The 17,311-nt window shown below is 35.7% G+C and overlaps 1 protein-coding gene and 1 long non-coding RNA gene across 4 annotated transcripts in view; both read left to right on the top strand.

Moving 5' to 3' along the window:
- Pcmtd1 (protein-L-isoaspartate (D-aspartate) O-methyltransferase domain containing 1) overlaps positions 1-17,311 on the top strand; it is an 86,088-nt gene that overhangs the window by 57,911 nt on the left and 10,866 nt on the right. For 2 of the 3 annotated variants that reach the window (XM_048359133.1, XM_048359135.1), the window contains exons 4-5: positions 13,931-14,102; positions 16,848-16,971. In XM_048359133.1, the coding sequence (XP_048215090.1) occupies positions 13,931-14,102; positions 16,848-16,971 (296 nt within the window). Of the gene's footprint in view, positions 1-6,181; positions 6,366-13,930; positions 14,103-16,847; positions 16,972-17,311 lie in introns of those variants that run through there. The other variant, XM_048359136.1, reaches the window with a different exon arrangement.
- On the top strand, positions 384-12,832 carry LOC125360949. The gene is made up of 3 exons (XR_007212838.1): positions 384-549; positions 9,092-9,095; positions 12,822-12,832. It is a non-coding gene; the product is annotated as an uncharacterized LOC125360949 (long non-coding RNA).

Here is a 17,311-nt window from a genome sequence, read left to right as displayed (position 1 = left end):
GACTCTTACACTAAAGTGAGAAAATTTGAAATTGTATAAAATCAATTGAACATTGACATCTCTTGTTTTTCTGCATAGATTGTCATATTTTCATAACATCTTAGAAGTCAGTTACTTTATATAAGCAGGTTTAATTGCAGATGCGTTCAGGCTTTCTGCTTGCTGGTTGGGAGTAGATTCCCCTCCTCTTTCCTGACCATGATTATCAGTGAGAGAAATTAACATCTCGATTAAAATTGGAGACTGTCCTCTAGAGGAAACTGGCCTGAGGATGTCAAGAGAAAATTGTGACTATGTTGAGGGTAAAGTGTTTTTCTTTTCTTTAATGCCCCTCTCCCTCCTTCACTTGGCACTTTTACTTCATTTCTCTCTGCTGTTGTGATGTGTCAGTTCTCTGGTGGGGGGCACTGGAAGCAGAGGAAGAACAGTGGAGCTTTTGATAGTAGTACTTTGCCAACACAAGGACTTGTACCTACATATGTGTGATTGTTACTGGCTTACTAACAAATTTGGGACTTGGCAAATGCTCTGATTTTATTTTTTATTTTTGTGCTGGTACTGGGGCTTGAATTCAGGGCCTTATTCTCTTGCCCAGATTTTGTTCTCATTCATGTCTACTACTTGAGCCATGCCTCCAGTCTGGCATTTTGCTGATTAATTGGAGATGGGGTCAAATAGACTTATCTATGCAGACTGGTGCCTAATTGCAGTCCTCTAGGTTCAGCCTTCTGAGTAGCTAAAGTAGCTAGGGTGATTGTTATATTTGTCTGTAATTACTTAATTAGGTTTAAGTAAGCCATTTAAATTTTCTGCATCAATTTGCTGATAAGCTGCTTCCTTTATCTTGTTTATAGCTGTCTTTTTAAACTCATAATTTCAGTCAACCATCAATTGCTTTCTGTATAGATTCATATTTTATTGCCAGGGAAAACACATTTGAGAGAGACAAAAGATTTTACCTCAGGTTATTTGAGGTGAAATTTGAATTCATTTCAGTAGCCTTTTGTATTCTTATCATTTCTCTGACTTAAAGTTACAAGCATGGTACATAATTATGTTTTATATGGTCTTTAGAATTTTGTTGAATTCATTGAGTTCTTGTGAAATTTGTCCTTTGATGCTGACATTTAATATGCACAAAGACTTTTGAGTACATTTGAACCTTGAAAATATAAAAGGATAGTAATAAAAGCGAATGCTTTAAGGTTTATTGTAAATTGTTGTATTTTAGTTACTAGTACATTTCATGTTTTAGTATGTAAAGGAACAGACAATTCAATTTTGGGTCATAAATTAGGCAGAACACATTTAAAGATTAACTTTTAATCACTGAAACAGCTATTCAAGTTTATTTCTGACAAGTAAGTGTAGTTCTTGGAAACGGTAAGATATATCATGATTTGCAGCACTTCTTTCTAATTGTAATTTAAATATTATAACACAAACTACCTTAAAACACTATGTTTATCTTATCAAAAATATTTAAGAGGGCAAATAGGATCAAAATTCATTATGCAAAAATATTATGTTAAAACCTCTCATTTTGTATAATTTAATATTCACTAATAAACACTTTAATTGCCTTCATGTAATTGCAAAATGATTAAAATTCCCTAGGTTTGTATTTCTGGGGTTATTGTATCTAAGTTTTTTATTCTGAAGCGATAATTCATAAAATACAGTGGTGTGACTGATCTAATGTTTCTTTGTAATTTTAATGATCTTGTTACTTTAGTTACACTATTTGATCAGACCTTATAACAACTTCTGAAGGGTTACAACTTACTTTTGAAATGGAATCATATTAATAAATGAGTCTGAAAAAGAGAAAGTTTTATTATCCTAATTTTCAAAGAATGGTCTGAAATATTAGTGTTATAATTTTATTATTTTTTAATATTTTTAATTTATAAATGGAGAATGTTTAATCTTGCATGAAGTAATGAGTGGTTTGAGTTTAAGTAATCACAGTTAATTGGAGATTATAAAGGTAATATTTTTCCTTCCTGTCTCCCTTACATTTTATTGTTTACGTTTTACGTTTAGTTTTTATATTTTTTGTTTAGTTCACTTTTACATTTTTGACATTAGTGGGGTTTGAACTCAGAGCCTCATGCTTGCTAAGCAGGTACTCTGCTACTTGAGCCACTTCCCCAAGGAACCTTCTGCTGTAATTACTTTTAACCTAGGGTCTTTTTTTCCTGGTGTGGCCTGAACCCCAGTCCTCCTATTTATGCTTCATGAACTGTGCCTAGAATGACAGGTGTATACTACCAAACACAGCTATTAGTTAAGAAGGGGGCTCCTTAACATTTTGTTTATGCTGGTCTTGAATAGTGATCTTAGCAATTTCCACCTTCCTAGAACCTAAGATTACAACGTGAGCAATTTCTACCTTGCCACACTTGTATTTTGATGAAGGCTTGACAATTTTTCTTGATGTTTGGGGATCATATTTCTGCTTACTTTCAGTTTAAAAAAATTAAAAAACTTGCTGTGCAAAGTATTTAAAAAATCCTCTTCCTAAGCAGTTTCATTATACTTAAGTAATGGAGGAAAATAATTGCTAGTCATATGGTTTTTAATACCAGATTATTGTTGATTAAATTTAAGATAAAGAGTAAGCCAGTATAGCCTACCACCCTTCTGATATTATTTATCCTTTTCGGTTTAGATCCTTTTTAACCAGTCCCTGTTTCAAAATTGTTGTCGTAATTTAAACTGCATGTAAACTTTTCCTTACATCTCTTGGAGATCAGAGTGAACCCTCTTACAAAATACGGTGGTGAGGAATCTATAAACTAATCATCATTGAATATATATGTAACATGATCCTTGAATAAATATAAATGTGTGTTTTTACGTATGTAGTTTGAATTATTTGTCTAAAAAGTAGTGTTTCTTCTTTTGATAAAAGAATCTTTATAATGTAAGTCCTTGTCAGTTTTTTTAGTCCTATATCAGTAAATTGAGTAATTTGCAGTGGCTACTCTGAATTTACTGTACTTGGAAAAATGTGGAGTTTTATGTATGAATTATTTTTGATACCTGTAATATTCCCAAATTAACTGAAATTTCCCTTTATAAAAAACTCCTCTGATTTCAATGGCTTTCTAAAATATTGGTAGTATTTTCTGCATTTGGCCAGATCTTTTAAGCTTCTTGGGCCAAAAGATTGCACACTGATTCATCCTTTGTAATGAAAAGGTGTCCCAAGTCACCAAGGAAGTAGATGTGGAAAGATGTTCCAGGAACATTTGATTTATAAGCACAAAACCAAAAGCAAACTAAAATTCTTGACAAATAAGATCTAAAACATCTGTTTATAAAACTCATTCTGGTCTAAACGTGTCCATAGAGCTTATTTGCTGAGAATTTTGAGGGCTTTTTTTGCGAGAGTATGAGGAGGTTGGGAAGCCCAGATTATATGTATTGTGTTTGCATGTAAGTAAACAAAATAATCTCTCCAGCATTATATAGTTACTTGAATTGAACCTGAATGATAAATGTTTACTCTGTTGATATTTGGGAAATGGGTTTTTAAATAGGAAAACATTTATTTGTATCTACATGTGTACCCTTTTAGTATATAAACATGTATGCAATTGATTTGGCTCCCCTGCAAGTGGATCTGTCCTTGTAAGGCAAGAGGTCAATAGATCCTGTTCGTCTCTTCTCCAGGGTGATTGTGGTTATGGTTTTGGAATTGCGGCAGTGTAAGTAGCCAAGTGAGTGCACTGTAGTCTGAATATCATTTTGTATGTATTGACAACCATTTTTCCCCATATAGTTGCCACATAAAGGAATCATGAGCTGAGCAATAAAAACAGTAGTTGGATGATAAACTATACCTGCTATGCATTATCTAATTGTTCAGTATCTTGAACCTTTCTAAACTGTTCGGTCTTTTCATGGTCCTTGAGACAGTGTTTATAGTTACATTTTCCCAAGGGGAAAAATGAAGGTTAGATAATGAGGCTGGACCAGTAAATCTTTTTTTTTTTTTAAGTTCTGTTTGGCTCTGACAATGAGAATCTTGATTTATTATACTATTTCTGCCTAATAATAAACTGTTCACAATGAATATTATACCTAGCAATTTAGCTCTAGTTAGGAAATATAAAGAAACATTTTAATATTTATTTCCTTTAGATTAGAATCATAGAAGGCTGTTAATGTTGTAAAATGCACTACAGTGCTGTATTAAAGAACACACCAATTGATGGTAACATGTGGTGTTTTTGTTTGTTTTGGTTTTTTTTTGGTGTTGATCCTGTGGCCTGGGCTCTGTCCCTGAGCCTTTTTGCTCAAGGCTAGCTAGCACTTAACACTTGAGCCACAGCTCCACTTTCAGATTTTATAGTGATTAATTGGAGGTAAGAGTCACACAGAGATTCTCGCTTGGGTTATCTTTGAACTGGGTCCTAAGGTCTCAACCTTTTGAGGAGCTAGAATTATACCTGTGACCAACCTTAGTAGCTTGAGTTTTTCTTGGGAATGAGGAAGTGTGAGAGAGGCCAATGCATGCTCTCTCTCTCTCTCTCTCTCTCTCTCTCTCTCTCTCTCTCTCTCTCTCTCTCTCTCTTTCCCTCTCTCCCTCTCCCTCCCCCCTCTCTTCCTCCCCCCTCCCTCCCTCCTTACCTATCTATAGGATTGAATTTGTTTATGGCAATAACCAGTATCCTAATTTTATTTATTAATGTCAGTTGTGGGATTTGAACTCTGGGCCTGGGCACTGACCCTGAGCTTTTTTCCCTCAAGGTTAGCACTCTACCATTTTGAGCCACAGAGCTACTTTGGGTTTTCTAGTGGTTAATTGGAGTTAAGAGTCTCACAGCAGACTTTCCTGCCCAGGCTGACTTGAACCATCATCCTCAGATCTCAGCCTCCTGAGGAGCTAGGATTACAGGCATGAGTCACTGGTACCTGGTTAGGGTATGGATTTATTTTCCTCATGTGATCTCCATTTGAAAATTAAATGCTTCTATATTTTATCAATTTTTGTCATTAGAGTACTTCCAAAACTTAAAAGTTTTACTATATGTTTTATTATATGTTCACTATTACTTTACCATAGTTTAAAATTTGTATGTTTTGACATTAATAATATTTAGAGGTAATTTTACAAAAATTAGTACATGTTGTGAGCAGATTTTTTTGTATGTGTGTGCTGGTAACTGGGACTTGAACTCAGGACCTGGATCCTATCCCCTAGCATTTTCACTCAATGCTGGTGCTTTACCACTTGAGCTACAGTTCCACCCTCCTGGCTTTTAAGAGTCTGTGGACTTTTCCTGCCCTAGCTGGCTTCAAACCATGATCCTCAAGTCTCTGAGCCACTGGGTTTTTTTTGTTGTTGTTCTGTCCTGTTTTTGTTTGTTTTGGCAGTGCTGGAGAATGGACCCAGTGCCTCATGGTGAGGCATGCAATTCAGCCAAACACCCATACTCCTACCTCATAAACACATTTAAAAATCATGGCAAACATTCAAATGTTGGGGCTGACAATCTTGAAAAGTAATCGTCAGACCTGTCACTTAATGTCTATTAGAAATGGCCTGGAAAAATGTAATCACTATAAACACATTTAGGAGAAGAAATTATTCAAACCTACAAAGGCTTACTAGGATATGGTTTACTGTATTTAGAAATTGCTTTAGATCCAATAATTTCTCTCATGCTTTATTATATGAAGAATCACTGTATTTACTCTCACCAATGCTTTGAATAATGCTTGAATTATTGAGATGAGTTTGATGCAGTTGGAAGGGAAAACACTTGGAAAGGTAAAGTCTTTTTATTTTAATTCAATAGCTTATTTGAATGGTATAAGTACTTGGAGATCAAGAGTTCAACATTTCCCTTGGTTTTTCCCCTAAAGAAAAGGTATGACGTTTGTATTGTTTAAACAAAATAGTTATAGTACAAATATATATATTAACAGAATGGTTTTTGTTTTTTTTAAGAGAAGCTTTTGTGATTTGGCAGGTTGTTATGGATGAGGTATGAGAACAAGGTAGGATTTTTTCCCATGTCCTTGAAATTTCTTTATTCCATTGGAATAATTGTATAAAATTTCAATGACAGTTTCCTGTGGCACCTGATAAACTAGGTGTGCAAATTGTTAGCCCCCACTTCACAGTGTATTGAGGGGAATGTTGTTTTTTCTACTCTCAGTCAGCTCCTAGACCTAGACTATCCGTCTAAGAGGGAAGCTACAGGGCAAGGCTAGGTCACCCTGATCTCCTAGCAGCTTATCAAAAGAATTATATGGGCAAGTTGGCAAGGTTCCTGCTGTGAAAGAAATCACCTGTCCATCTCAAGATGAAGATAGTTCAACATTCGCCTATAAAGAAAACTGCTAAGGTAAGTGCTTAGAGTCCTGGTCTTTGGGCAGTGTTCATGTTCTAAACCAATATGTCTATGTGCTCTGTGATTTTCACTGTACATTTTATAGTAAGAATATGTCTACATATGTATCTTAAAAATTTATAGTCATTGTTTTGCCAGGTTGCTATCAATAGACGATTATTGCACACACACATTTTAGGATTGGATTTTGTTTTGCTTTGCTTTGTTTCGGGAATTTTTCTAACAAATAATTGCTAATTTTTATTTCACTTACAACATAAAATTTTTAGTGAACTACTTAATTTTAGTATGAAAGCTGGGGAGAGAACACATGAATCATTCTGAACATGTTACAGTTTTGGTATTTTTAAAATCTTTATTCTCAGATTTCTTTAATGTATGGTTTATGTGAAAAAAAAAAGAAATTCAGACTTCTTTGTACTATTTTTAACTTGATTTACCTGTATGATTTTATAAATACTATAGTATCATTTTATAAACAGACTTTCTGCTTATTTTAATGCTATGTTCTTACAGATTATTTAAAAAATAGTATTTAAAATTGTGGTTGAAAATGTCTTTTATTTGTAGGATTGTAGAAAGTTAGTCAAGATACTCAAAACCTAAGGAGGAAAAAAACGCCCTCTTTTATCTTGTCTTGTCTTGTCTTCTTTTTCTTTTTTCCCTTATTTCTGTGTAGGTACTGGGACTTGAATTTAGGACCTTAGCTCTGTTCCTGAACTTTTTGCTCAAGGCTAGTGCTCTACCACTTAAGCCTTAGCTTCACTTTTGGCTTTTTGGTGGTTAATTAGTAATAAGAGTCTCATGGCCTTTTCTTGCCTGAGCTGGGGTCAAACTTCGATCCTCAGATCTCAGTCTCCTGAGTAGCTAGGATTATAGGTATAAACCACCAGTGCTCAACTAGCTCATAAACATTTTGAAAGTGTAATTTTAGTCATTCTATAAGTTGATTGTTACTTATTTAGGTTAAGTATGATTATAAAAACAAGCCATAATACAAGTATTAGACTTCAAAAGTTAATATTTTCAAATACCTCGTCAGACATACTGAAGGTCTGTCTGTGTATCTATCTATCTATCTATCTATCTATCTATCTATCTATCTATCTATCTATCTATCTATCTATCTATGGTCTGTCTGTGTATCTACCTATCTATCTATTGTCTGTTTATTGGCTTTCAAAAATGGATCTTTGCAATCAAAGGCTTTTTTTTCCCTAATTGTGAGAGATTCATGTATTGTGGGTAGAAAATTAAGCCATAACTAAAAGTATAATACATAATCCCCAGTGAGACTCTTGATAAACTTTTTTTTTTTGCCAGTCCTGGGGCTTGAACTCAAGGCCTAGGCACTGTCCCTGGGCTCCTTTTGCTCACGGCTAGCACTCTTATCACTTGAGCCACAGTGCCACTTCTGGCCTTTTCTGGTTATTTGGTGCTGAGGATTGAACCCAGGGCTTTGTGCTTGCTAGGCAAGCACTCCATCACTAAGCCACATTCCCAGCCCAGTAGTCATATTTCTTGTATTACCAAATTGGAAGTACTTTTTATTCTTTTTGGTAGCATATTTGGCATATGAGTTCTCTATTTTCTAGATTTAAGTGCCAGCATATTCTCCCAGTTTTACATAAAATCTTTAATTCTTATAATTTTCATAGCTACATGTACTCGATTCCTCTTGGATCATTGTCTTAAATTCAAGCAATCTTTTCAATTTGAGTGTTTTCTTAAAGGAAATTAATTTGTAAAATGAGTGTAAAGACTGCATTTATGTACTTGTGGCTTGGCTCAAGGGGTAAAAATCTTGCCTAACAAACTGGAAGCTTTGAGCTAAATCTCCCATATGGCACAAAATAAATTTTTAATGGGCTATATGCATTTATGAGAAATATATATTTAATTTGTATTACTAGAAATTAATCATTGAAGATTTTATTTTGCTCTTCAATGATTATAACACTTCAGTTTGAAGTTTTTTTTTCTCAGATTGCCATGATCAGGGAAAACATTCAAATTCTTTTCTATAGTAGTAAATTTTTTAAATTTTGAGCTCTCTGATCATATGGCAACTGATTTGTTGTTTAGAGCCAGGAGTTTGTTTTTATTTTTACAATTTGAAAATTGCTTTTTTTTTTTTAGTATATTGGGGTAAAAATTATGTATTTTATATCACAATGCTATAGTTCTTTTTTATAAGTTTTTTTTTTTTTTTTGCTGGTCCTGGGGCTTGGACTCAGCCCCAGGACTGAGCACTCTCCCTGGCTTCTTTTGCTCAAGGCTAGCATTCTACCTCAAGGAGCCACAGCGCCACTTCTGGCCTTTTCTTTTTATGTGGTGCTGAGGAATTGAACCCAGGGCTTCATGCACAGTAGGCAAGCACTCTACCACTAAGTCACATTCCCAGCCCCTCTTTTTTAAAGTTTTAAAAATTGTTATTTTAAAGGTAACATGCAGAGGGGTTAAAATTCCATAAGTCAGATAGAGAGTACACTTTTTTTAGTGCTTTTTTTGTGTGAGAGAGACTGGGACTTGAACTTGGTAAGCACCAAGTTGCTTGTTGGCTGGCTCTCTGAGCCACACCTCCACCCTGAAGCTACAATTCTTACAGTAGCCACTTTGGTAGAACATTAGCTATCATATTACTATAGAGAGTTCCATAAACATGCTTTTCCTGTAACTTTAAGTTTATTTTCTGGTTTTGAGATTTTTGTCTTGATGAGTATTGTATTTTACTTGCCAAACTTGGGTTCATATTCAAAGTTGATATGTAAAAAGTTAAGACAACGTGTTTGTTTCTTTTGTGGTTCACTGACTTAATGAACACTTTGAGGACCATAAGCAGGTAATAGGGATACAATTAAATTGAGAAGAAACATTCAAAGAGAGCAGAAACACCAGGAATATGATTAAGGAGGAGTTTGTATTACGGAGAAAGTTCTGGAAGCATCTAGATATTTGTAGTAAATGAACGAGTAGTTTTCAGTATTTCCCTTCAATGAAACTGATGAAACTGTTACATGAACTGATAAAAAAAAAAAAAAACCAGGGAGGTCTCCAAAGGGAAGAGACTTCTACCTGTCCCTTGGGTACTGGGTTGGTGATGTCACAAAAAATTTTAGGACACACTGAGAGAACAAGAAAGTACAAAGGAAATTAAAGGATAGTAGACACCTGAACATGGCTGCAGGCACAGGAGAAAATGTTCTCACATCAGGAGATGATGGTGAAGAAATGGTTTGGGGAGTTGGTAACTCACCTTAGTATGGTAAACATTTACTGGGTTTAGAATCCCAGGTATGCTGTAGTCATTCTTGCTGTCACACGGTTTTGACATTAAAAGAATTATTGAGCTGATTTACATATTTTGTACTCAGTCTTTGAAAGCTTATATGAATTTTATACTTTGACCACAGATTAGTTCACGCTGGTCTAGCCCTATTTTAAGGGCTCAATCTCCCTATGGTACTAGTAGGTGCCATTGTGGACAGTGTGACTCTAGATTGTGTTGTCTTATCTTGCTATCACACTTGTAATTTCTTAGAGAATATTCCTATGATCCCTAAGACTGTCATTACTTTTGGTTCTCAGTCTTAAGGAATTACATGTCCTTACCTCAAAGCATTTATCACAGTTTTAATTTGTACTTTTTTGCAAATTATACTTTATACCTGCATCTGGATTGTAGGAATGACATTTCCCATTGTATTCCTGGTTAGCACTCAACTCACAGGTGATGCCCACTAAATAGTACCTGACTGTAGGAACTTTGATTTTTTTTTTTTTAAATCAGGCACTACATTCCTTCTAATTTATTTTATCGTGATGAGAATATACCAGATATCACTAAACACATTACCTGTAGTGGTGTTTTCCTTGTTCTGTAACCTGTATATTTTTATCCAGTAGGAAGTTTTTAAAACTAAATAAACTGAGTGATAGAGCATGCTTTTAATCCAAGGTACAGAGGCAGAGAAAGACTGTAGGTCAGCATAGGCAAGGTTAACAAATGAAAGGGCTGAGGGTAGACCTCAAATGGTAGATCACAACAGTGAAGCCCCAAGTTCAATCCTCAGTACTACAAACAAACAAAAACTATAAATACATTTTGAATTGACTTAAAAGATTAAATGATAAAATCATCAAAAGTTTACTTTAAATTAAAAAAATATAATTATAAAGGTGTTATACAGACAGATTACAGTTACATAAATCAGATGAGTACATTTCTTTTTGGACAATGTCATCCCTGCCCTCACTCCCAATTTTCCCTCCTGCCCCTGCCTGTGAGTTATATAGTTCATTTTCAGCATAGTATCTAGTTAGTACCACTGGATTTAACTTTTTAATTATTAAATTTCCTGCTCACTTTCATCATAGCAGTTATAAGACTGATAAAAATGATCATAAATTCAAAACATTTAATTTTTTTTCAGTTGTGGGGCTTGAACTCCGGGCCTTGGTGCTATCCTTGAGCTCTTCAGTTCAAGGCTAGTGCTCTACCATTTGAGCCACAGCGCCACTTCTGGTTTTCTGGTGATTAATTGGAGATAAGAGTCTCAGGGACTTTCTTGCCCATGCTGTCTTTGAACCATGAACCTTAGATCTCAGCCTCCTGAGTTGCTAGGATTACAGGCGTGAGCCACCAATGCCCAGCTAAAACATTTAATTTTTATAATAATAAAGCTTTTTACATAGAACTTAATGAAAAAAATTTTTTTGCTGTTGTTTTTACCATGTTGGGTATGCAACCCAGGGTTGTATACACACTAAGTAAGCACTCTGCATCCTCAGCATCTCAAATATTTTTTTAAATGTTTACTTCAAATTTAATACAATTATTAAACCATGTTGGTCACAGTATCTAATTACTTAAATTATGTTTTAAGCATATTTTAAATAAGCAGAGATTGGGCTGTGAATATGGCCTAGTGGTAAACTCGCCTTGTATACATGAAGCCCTGGGTTTGATTCTTCAGCACCACATATATAGAAAAAGCCAGAAGTGGTGCTGTGGCTCAAGTGGTAGCCTTGAGCAAAAAGAAGCCAAGGGACAGTGCTCAGGCCCTGAGTTGAAGCCCCAGGACTGGCAAAACAAAACAAAATAATAAATAAGCAGAGATTGTGCTTTAGTGTTGTATAGGAGAAATTAAATGTGATTCCCTAACATAGGTAAGTTTATGCTTCTATTTTTTTTTTGGCCAGTCCTGGGCCTTGGACTCAGGGCCTGAGCACTGTCCCTGGCTTCTTCCCGCTCAAGGCTAGCACTCTGCCACCTGAGCCACAGCGCCCCTTCTGGCCGTTTTCCATATATGTGGTGCTGGGGAATCGAACCGAGAGCTTCATGTGTAGGAGGCAAGTGCTCTTGCCATTAGGCCATATTCCCAGCCCAAGTTTATGCTTCTAAAAAGTAAGGCTTAACTGTGAAGCTTGTATCTGAATTGTATCTGGAAGGGATAGCAGACATTTCTTAAGGGAAGAAGGTGAGGGATGAGCGTTTTTCTGAGAGGAACTGGCACTTCGTAATCATTCCTGTAAGGAATTAGAAGCAAGTAACTTGAACTGACTGCAGTGTAGTTATGTGAAAGATGGGGCTGCAGGGTGAAGACATGTCAGCAATAACAACTTGATGATAGTCATTTTTGTAGTCAAGTTTTGTGTTATAGCAGAGTATCTGAGGCTGAGTAATTTATAAGGAAAAGAGATTTGGCATCACACAGTGGGAGTATGTTAATCAGCATGTTTGGGATAAGCCAAATGTGAGTCATACCTGCTTATTCTTATGACTGATGTACTCCCAGACTCCTAAACCAGCCCCATAAGATGGGGGGTCAGTCTTTTCTGACAGTGTTTTCCCCATAATCTAACTACCTCTCACTAAGGCCCACATTGTAAAGATGTTACTACCTTACCACATAGCCAGACCAGGGACCAAAGCTTCCAGTATATGAGCCTTTGCTCACTTTTACAATATCCAAATCATACCAGTCACAAAGATTCCCCATGGAATGACTGAAGTTTGAACCTAAATATTTGGGAGCAAAATTATAGAAGACAGACCCAAAAATGCAAACAGTGAGGTGGCCACTACAGTAACAGGAACAATGGGACATGTGAGTGTAGAGTACACACTGTTCACGCCTAGCTCCCTACTCCCTTCCACCACAGAGATACAGAATTAGGATAGGGCATATTTTTGGTAAACTGTTCTTTAAATATGTGTTCTTAATGTACCTAGGCCGTAGTGAATTTTAATAGAAGCTTACTGTGTTCACTTTTAATTATTGAATGTGATTTTAAAAGGTAAAAATGATTGTGATTCACGTCAGTGTCATTTTTCGCTGCATGCCAAAGCCTTTCTTTTCTCTTTTAAATATATATATTTTTATTATCTCTAAGTAGTTGGTATAAAGAAGCTCAAATTCAACATAGCTAAAGCTTTTCTTTTGTTAGTTGGTACTGGGGCTCAAAGCCAGAACTTCGGTGCTGTTTTCTTTCAAGGCTGGCACTTCTGTCACTAAAGCTATACACTTCTTCCTGCTTTTTGCTGGGAATAAGAGTCTCTTGGACTTTTCTCCTCAGGCTGGGTTTGAACTGTGATCCTCAGATCATAGCCTTCTCAGTAGCTAGGATTGTGGGCATGAGTCACCAGTGCCCAGCTTTGGCCAAAGCTTTTCATTCTCAAATAATAGCGTGATTGCTAGGTGATCATACTCACTATAATCAATTTGAAAGGCTTCTGAATTAGTTTAAGAAATGGCATGTCTTTAAAAGGATTACATGTGCATTGGGGTTTTAATTACATGTTATTATATATTAGCCTGTCTTTTAGTTTTGTCAGAATTTAAGACATAAAGTAAAAATTTAAATAACATAGTTTAGAGAAGCATAAATTTTATGTACCATGAGCCAACACTTTAACCAAGAACAAGAGGTCTGAATGACCTTGGAATCTACATCTCCTTGTGTTGCATAGAGAGCCTATTGGGGCCAAAGTAGCAGTAAGAAAACCAGTAATCACCTTGCTTTCTGACCCAGTCTTACAGTGTTATTCAGCCATGACTTGATAGAAAATCCTGTCTGGTCTTAAGTGATTGCAAGGGCTATGTTGCTGGTGTCTCTTCTGACCAAGCTCTGCCCCTGTTATTCTCTGTAGAAGTATCCACAAGTAAATACTTGCATGCACCCTTCTCATTTCTGCTGGCCCTCAATGATTTTTTTGGGGGAAGGAAAAACAGTGGAAAATACAACCCTTTCTCATTTGTTGACTCATAATTCTCATCATTTTAGAGGCATCACTAGATTACTGTTGGACATTTCACTGTATTCATTTTTTAAAGTCCTACTGGGGTTTTATGATCCTAAATAGGTTAAGGTTTTAAAAACATGTACGTTGTATCTGAGAACAAAAACTATATTTCATCAATATTGAACTTCATAAATATGGTTAAAACAGATTTTGTAACTTTAGTAACATTACTATTTTGAGGACTGAACTATGGTACAGTCTTTGATTTTAGTCTTTTGTTTATGTGAATAAAAATGTTTGTTTTTCCATGCAGATTTGAGTTCTGTGAACCTGCATTTGTGGTTGGTAATTGCCTCCAGATAGCATCTGATAGTCATCAGTATGACCGAATTTATTGTGGAGCTGGAGTCCAGAAAGACCATGAAAACTACATGAAAATCTTACTAAAAGTTGGAGGCATACTGGTTATGCCTATAGAGGATCAGGTACCTTCCACTGTCCTTTTGCTTAGTACCATAAGAAACAAACCCATTATCTTCAGACTAGAAACTATTATTTAGTGATTTAAAAAGCATCTTGTAATTTATGAAGAAGACAATTAAATAGAAAAACCATGATATAGTCTCAGCAGGAAAGTCTGCAAGACTCTACCTACAAAATAACCAGCAAAAAGCCATCCTGGAGGTATGGCCTAAGGGGTATGTCATCAGCATGAGCAAGCAAGCTGAACAAGCATAAAGCCCCAAGTTCAAACTCTGGTGCCAGGAAGAACAAAACTAAAATAAAGAAAAACCCAAAACATGAAATAGACTCTTATTAATTACTTAAGCAAAAGAGATATAAAGCAATCCTATGGTTCTGAGATGCAGGCTCTCAGTGGCCATCATCTCCTCCCTGTATATACAGAAGCCTTCAGCAAGTGGTTCCTTAGCTTCCTTACCTGGAAGATGATGTTCAGTTCAGTTGAATGTGATCACCTCTACCAGTAGTAGTAGCTTTGGGCCCAGTGTTCTTCAGTTCTCTGAACATATTGAAAAGAAGTCTACTTTGTGCCTGGTTTGAGCTGCTCAACTTCATTAAGGAAAAAAATTCAAACCTTCATTTAGTACATCTAAAAATATTGTTCAGCTTTGTCTGAGATTTATTAAATTTACATTTTCTTGCTTTACTTTGGAATTATAAGGTATAGTGTGATATATATAAATAAATATGTATATAAGTGAAATATTCAGTAAGATCTTTTCAAAAGCACATTACCTTTAACATTTATAAAAATGCATTTTAAAGAAATATTCACATAGCCTCAGTTTGAATTAAATTACTTAAAACATCCTGAAGTTTACTTGGTAGAGTTAGATTATCCTTGATGACTGACATTTGGAATGAGAGCTGTGTAGTTTTTCTTTCTTAACATCACAACATGACATTTGTAGCTAAATATATCTCATTATCACTATGCATTGTGCTCTGTACCAGATTGTTACCAAGTACCATAAAGGCAGAATATAAAGAGATAATAAACATTCTTGGAAGGGTTTGGGTTGTAGCTCAGTGGTAGGAGGCTTGGTAAAAGTTAAGCAACTAATTTGCCTAGCTTATTCACACCATAAAAAAGTTCCATGAAAAAATGTTGCCATTGCTTTTTCTTTAATGATTTATTTTCAGTGATTTATTCATTTTTTGTTTTGTTTTGTTTTGCCAGTTCTGGGGCTTGGACTCAGGGCCTGAGCACTGTCTCTGGCTTCTTTTGCCCAAGGCTAGTCCTCTACCACTTGACCCACAGCATGCCACTTCTGGCTTTTTCTGTTTATGTGGTGCTGAGGAATCAAACCCAGGGCTTTATGTATGCTAGGCAAGCACTCTACCACTAGCCTATTTATTTGTTTGATTGTTTATTCTGAAACAAGGTCTTTAACCACCTATCTTAAGCTGTCTTTGAACTCCTGCCTTAGTCTACTGAGTTCTGAGATTATGCCATGAGCCACTATACCTGGCCTTTTCTCAAATAATTAAAATATTTCTTCCTTGCCAGGTGTCAGTGGATCATGCCTGTGTTCCTAGCTGTTCAAGAGGCTGAGATCTGAGGGTTGCAGTTCAAAGCTAGCCCAGACAGGAAAATCCAGTTAACCACCAAAAGGCAGGAAGCAGAGGGAGCTGTGTCTCAAATCAAATGAGAGAGTCCTGGAGCCCTTAGTTGAAGCCCTGTGTGCGTTCTTGCTCTCTTGCACTCTCTCTCTCTCTCTCTCTCTCTCTCTCTCTCTCACACACACACACACACACACACGATAAAATATTTCCTTAATATTTTATTAAATAATTGTGCTCTATAATTACGCAAATATCAAGTACAGTAGTGTGTGTCTTTTTATAATTAAATTTAAAGACAGTGGTTTAACTTGAACAAGTTATGTACTGAGTTTTTTTTATGAGTATTAGACTTTTTTCTGAATAATTATTCATTTATTGTCAAAGTAATGTTCAGAGGGGTTACAGTTTCATACATAAGGCAGTGGTACATTTTGATAGGCATTTGCTGATAAAACTCATCTTTTTGTGGCTTTATGCATCTGGTTGTGGTTAGAATTAACATCTAATTCATTACCATTGTAGTAAATTATTGTATAATTATTGGATAAATTATTGGATAATTGGCACAATTATCCAAATATGGCTTTGTTGGATGGATATGGTGTATCAATCTCAGCTACTCAGGAAGTAGAGATTAGTAAGGTTACAGTTTAAGGTCAGCTTGGGCATTAATTTGTGAGATCTCATCTCAGCCAATAAAGCTGGGTGATGGTGGTCATACCTTTCATCCATAACTATATGGGAGGCATAAATGGGAGGTTTGTGGTCCAGACTAGCATGGACCACTGATTGAAGAATAACTAGAGCAGACAGGATTGGGGCATAGCTCTAATGTGAAGCTATGAGTTCAAACCCCAGTACTGCCAAGAAAAAAAAATATATATATATATATGTACATGGCTTTGTTAGTATAAACATATGACTGAGTCTCTACAGAAAGCTGAATCATTCATTTATTTGGAGAGGCAGTGGCATGTATGAATTATAGTGATACCTGTATAAGCTATCAAACTTCAAATCTGTCTTAAATGGAAATAATTGGTGTTTAAATATAAGTGGTGTTTACCTCTTAATGCTGTTTCCCTTAACATAAATTTCTGTCTATAAAGTAATCACATTACCTTTTTCTTTTCTTACTCTAGTTGACACAGATTATGAGAACTGGACAAAACACTTGGGAAAGTAAAAATATCCTTGCTGTTTCATTTGCTCCACTTGTTCAACCAAGTAAGAATGATAATGGCAAACCAGATTCTGTGGGACTCCGTAAGTAGGCTTTGAATTCTTGATTGAATAGGCACTGCTAGGGCTTAACTCATAGGCTGGTGATTTAATAGCCTATGGAAATAAGAGGAGTTAAATTTACAACCATATATTCATTTGGTTTCAATATGGGTTTATTCATATTGAACAGAATATAGCCCTCTTGTATGAGACACTTCTAGCTTTCTTTATGGAAACTGAAGAAACAGATAAACCAAAAGTGAATTTATTAATTGTAGTTTGTGATGCGGAAGAAGGTGGGTGGTTGTGGGGAGAGCATGTGCTTTAATTGGTAAAGGCTTTTCTGTGAAGGCAACCTCTGAATTCCAACTAGAGTACTCAT

Source organism: Perognathus longimembris, chromosome 12 (genome assembly GCF_023159225.1).
Source record: "Perognathus longimembris pacificus isolate PPM17 chromosome 12, ASM2315922v1, whole genome shotgun sequence".
Taxonomy (NCBI): domain Eukaryota; kingdom Metazoa; phylum Chordata; class Mammalia; order Rodentia; family Heteromyidae; genus Perognathus; species Perognathus longimembris.
This window is presented reverse-complemented; position numbering and strand designations above follow the sequence as displayed.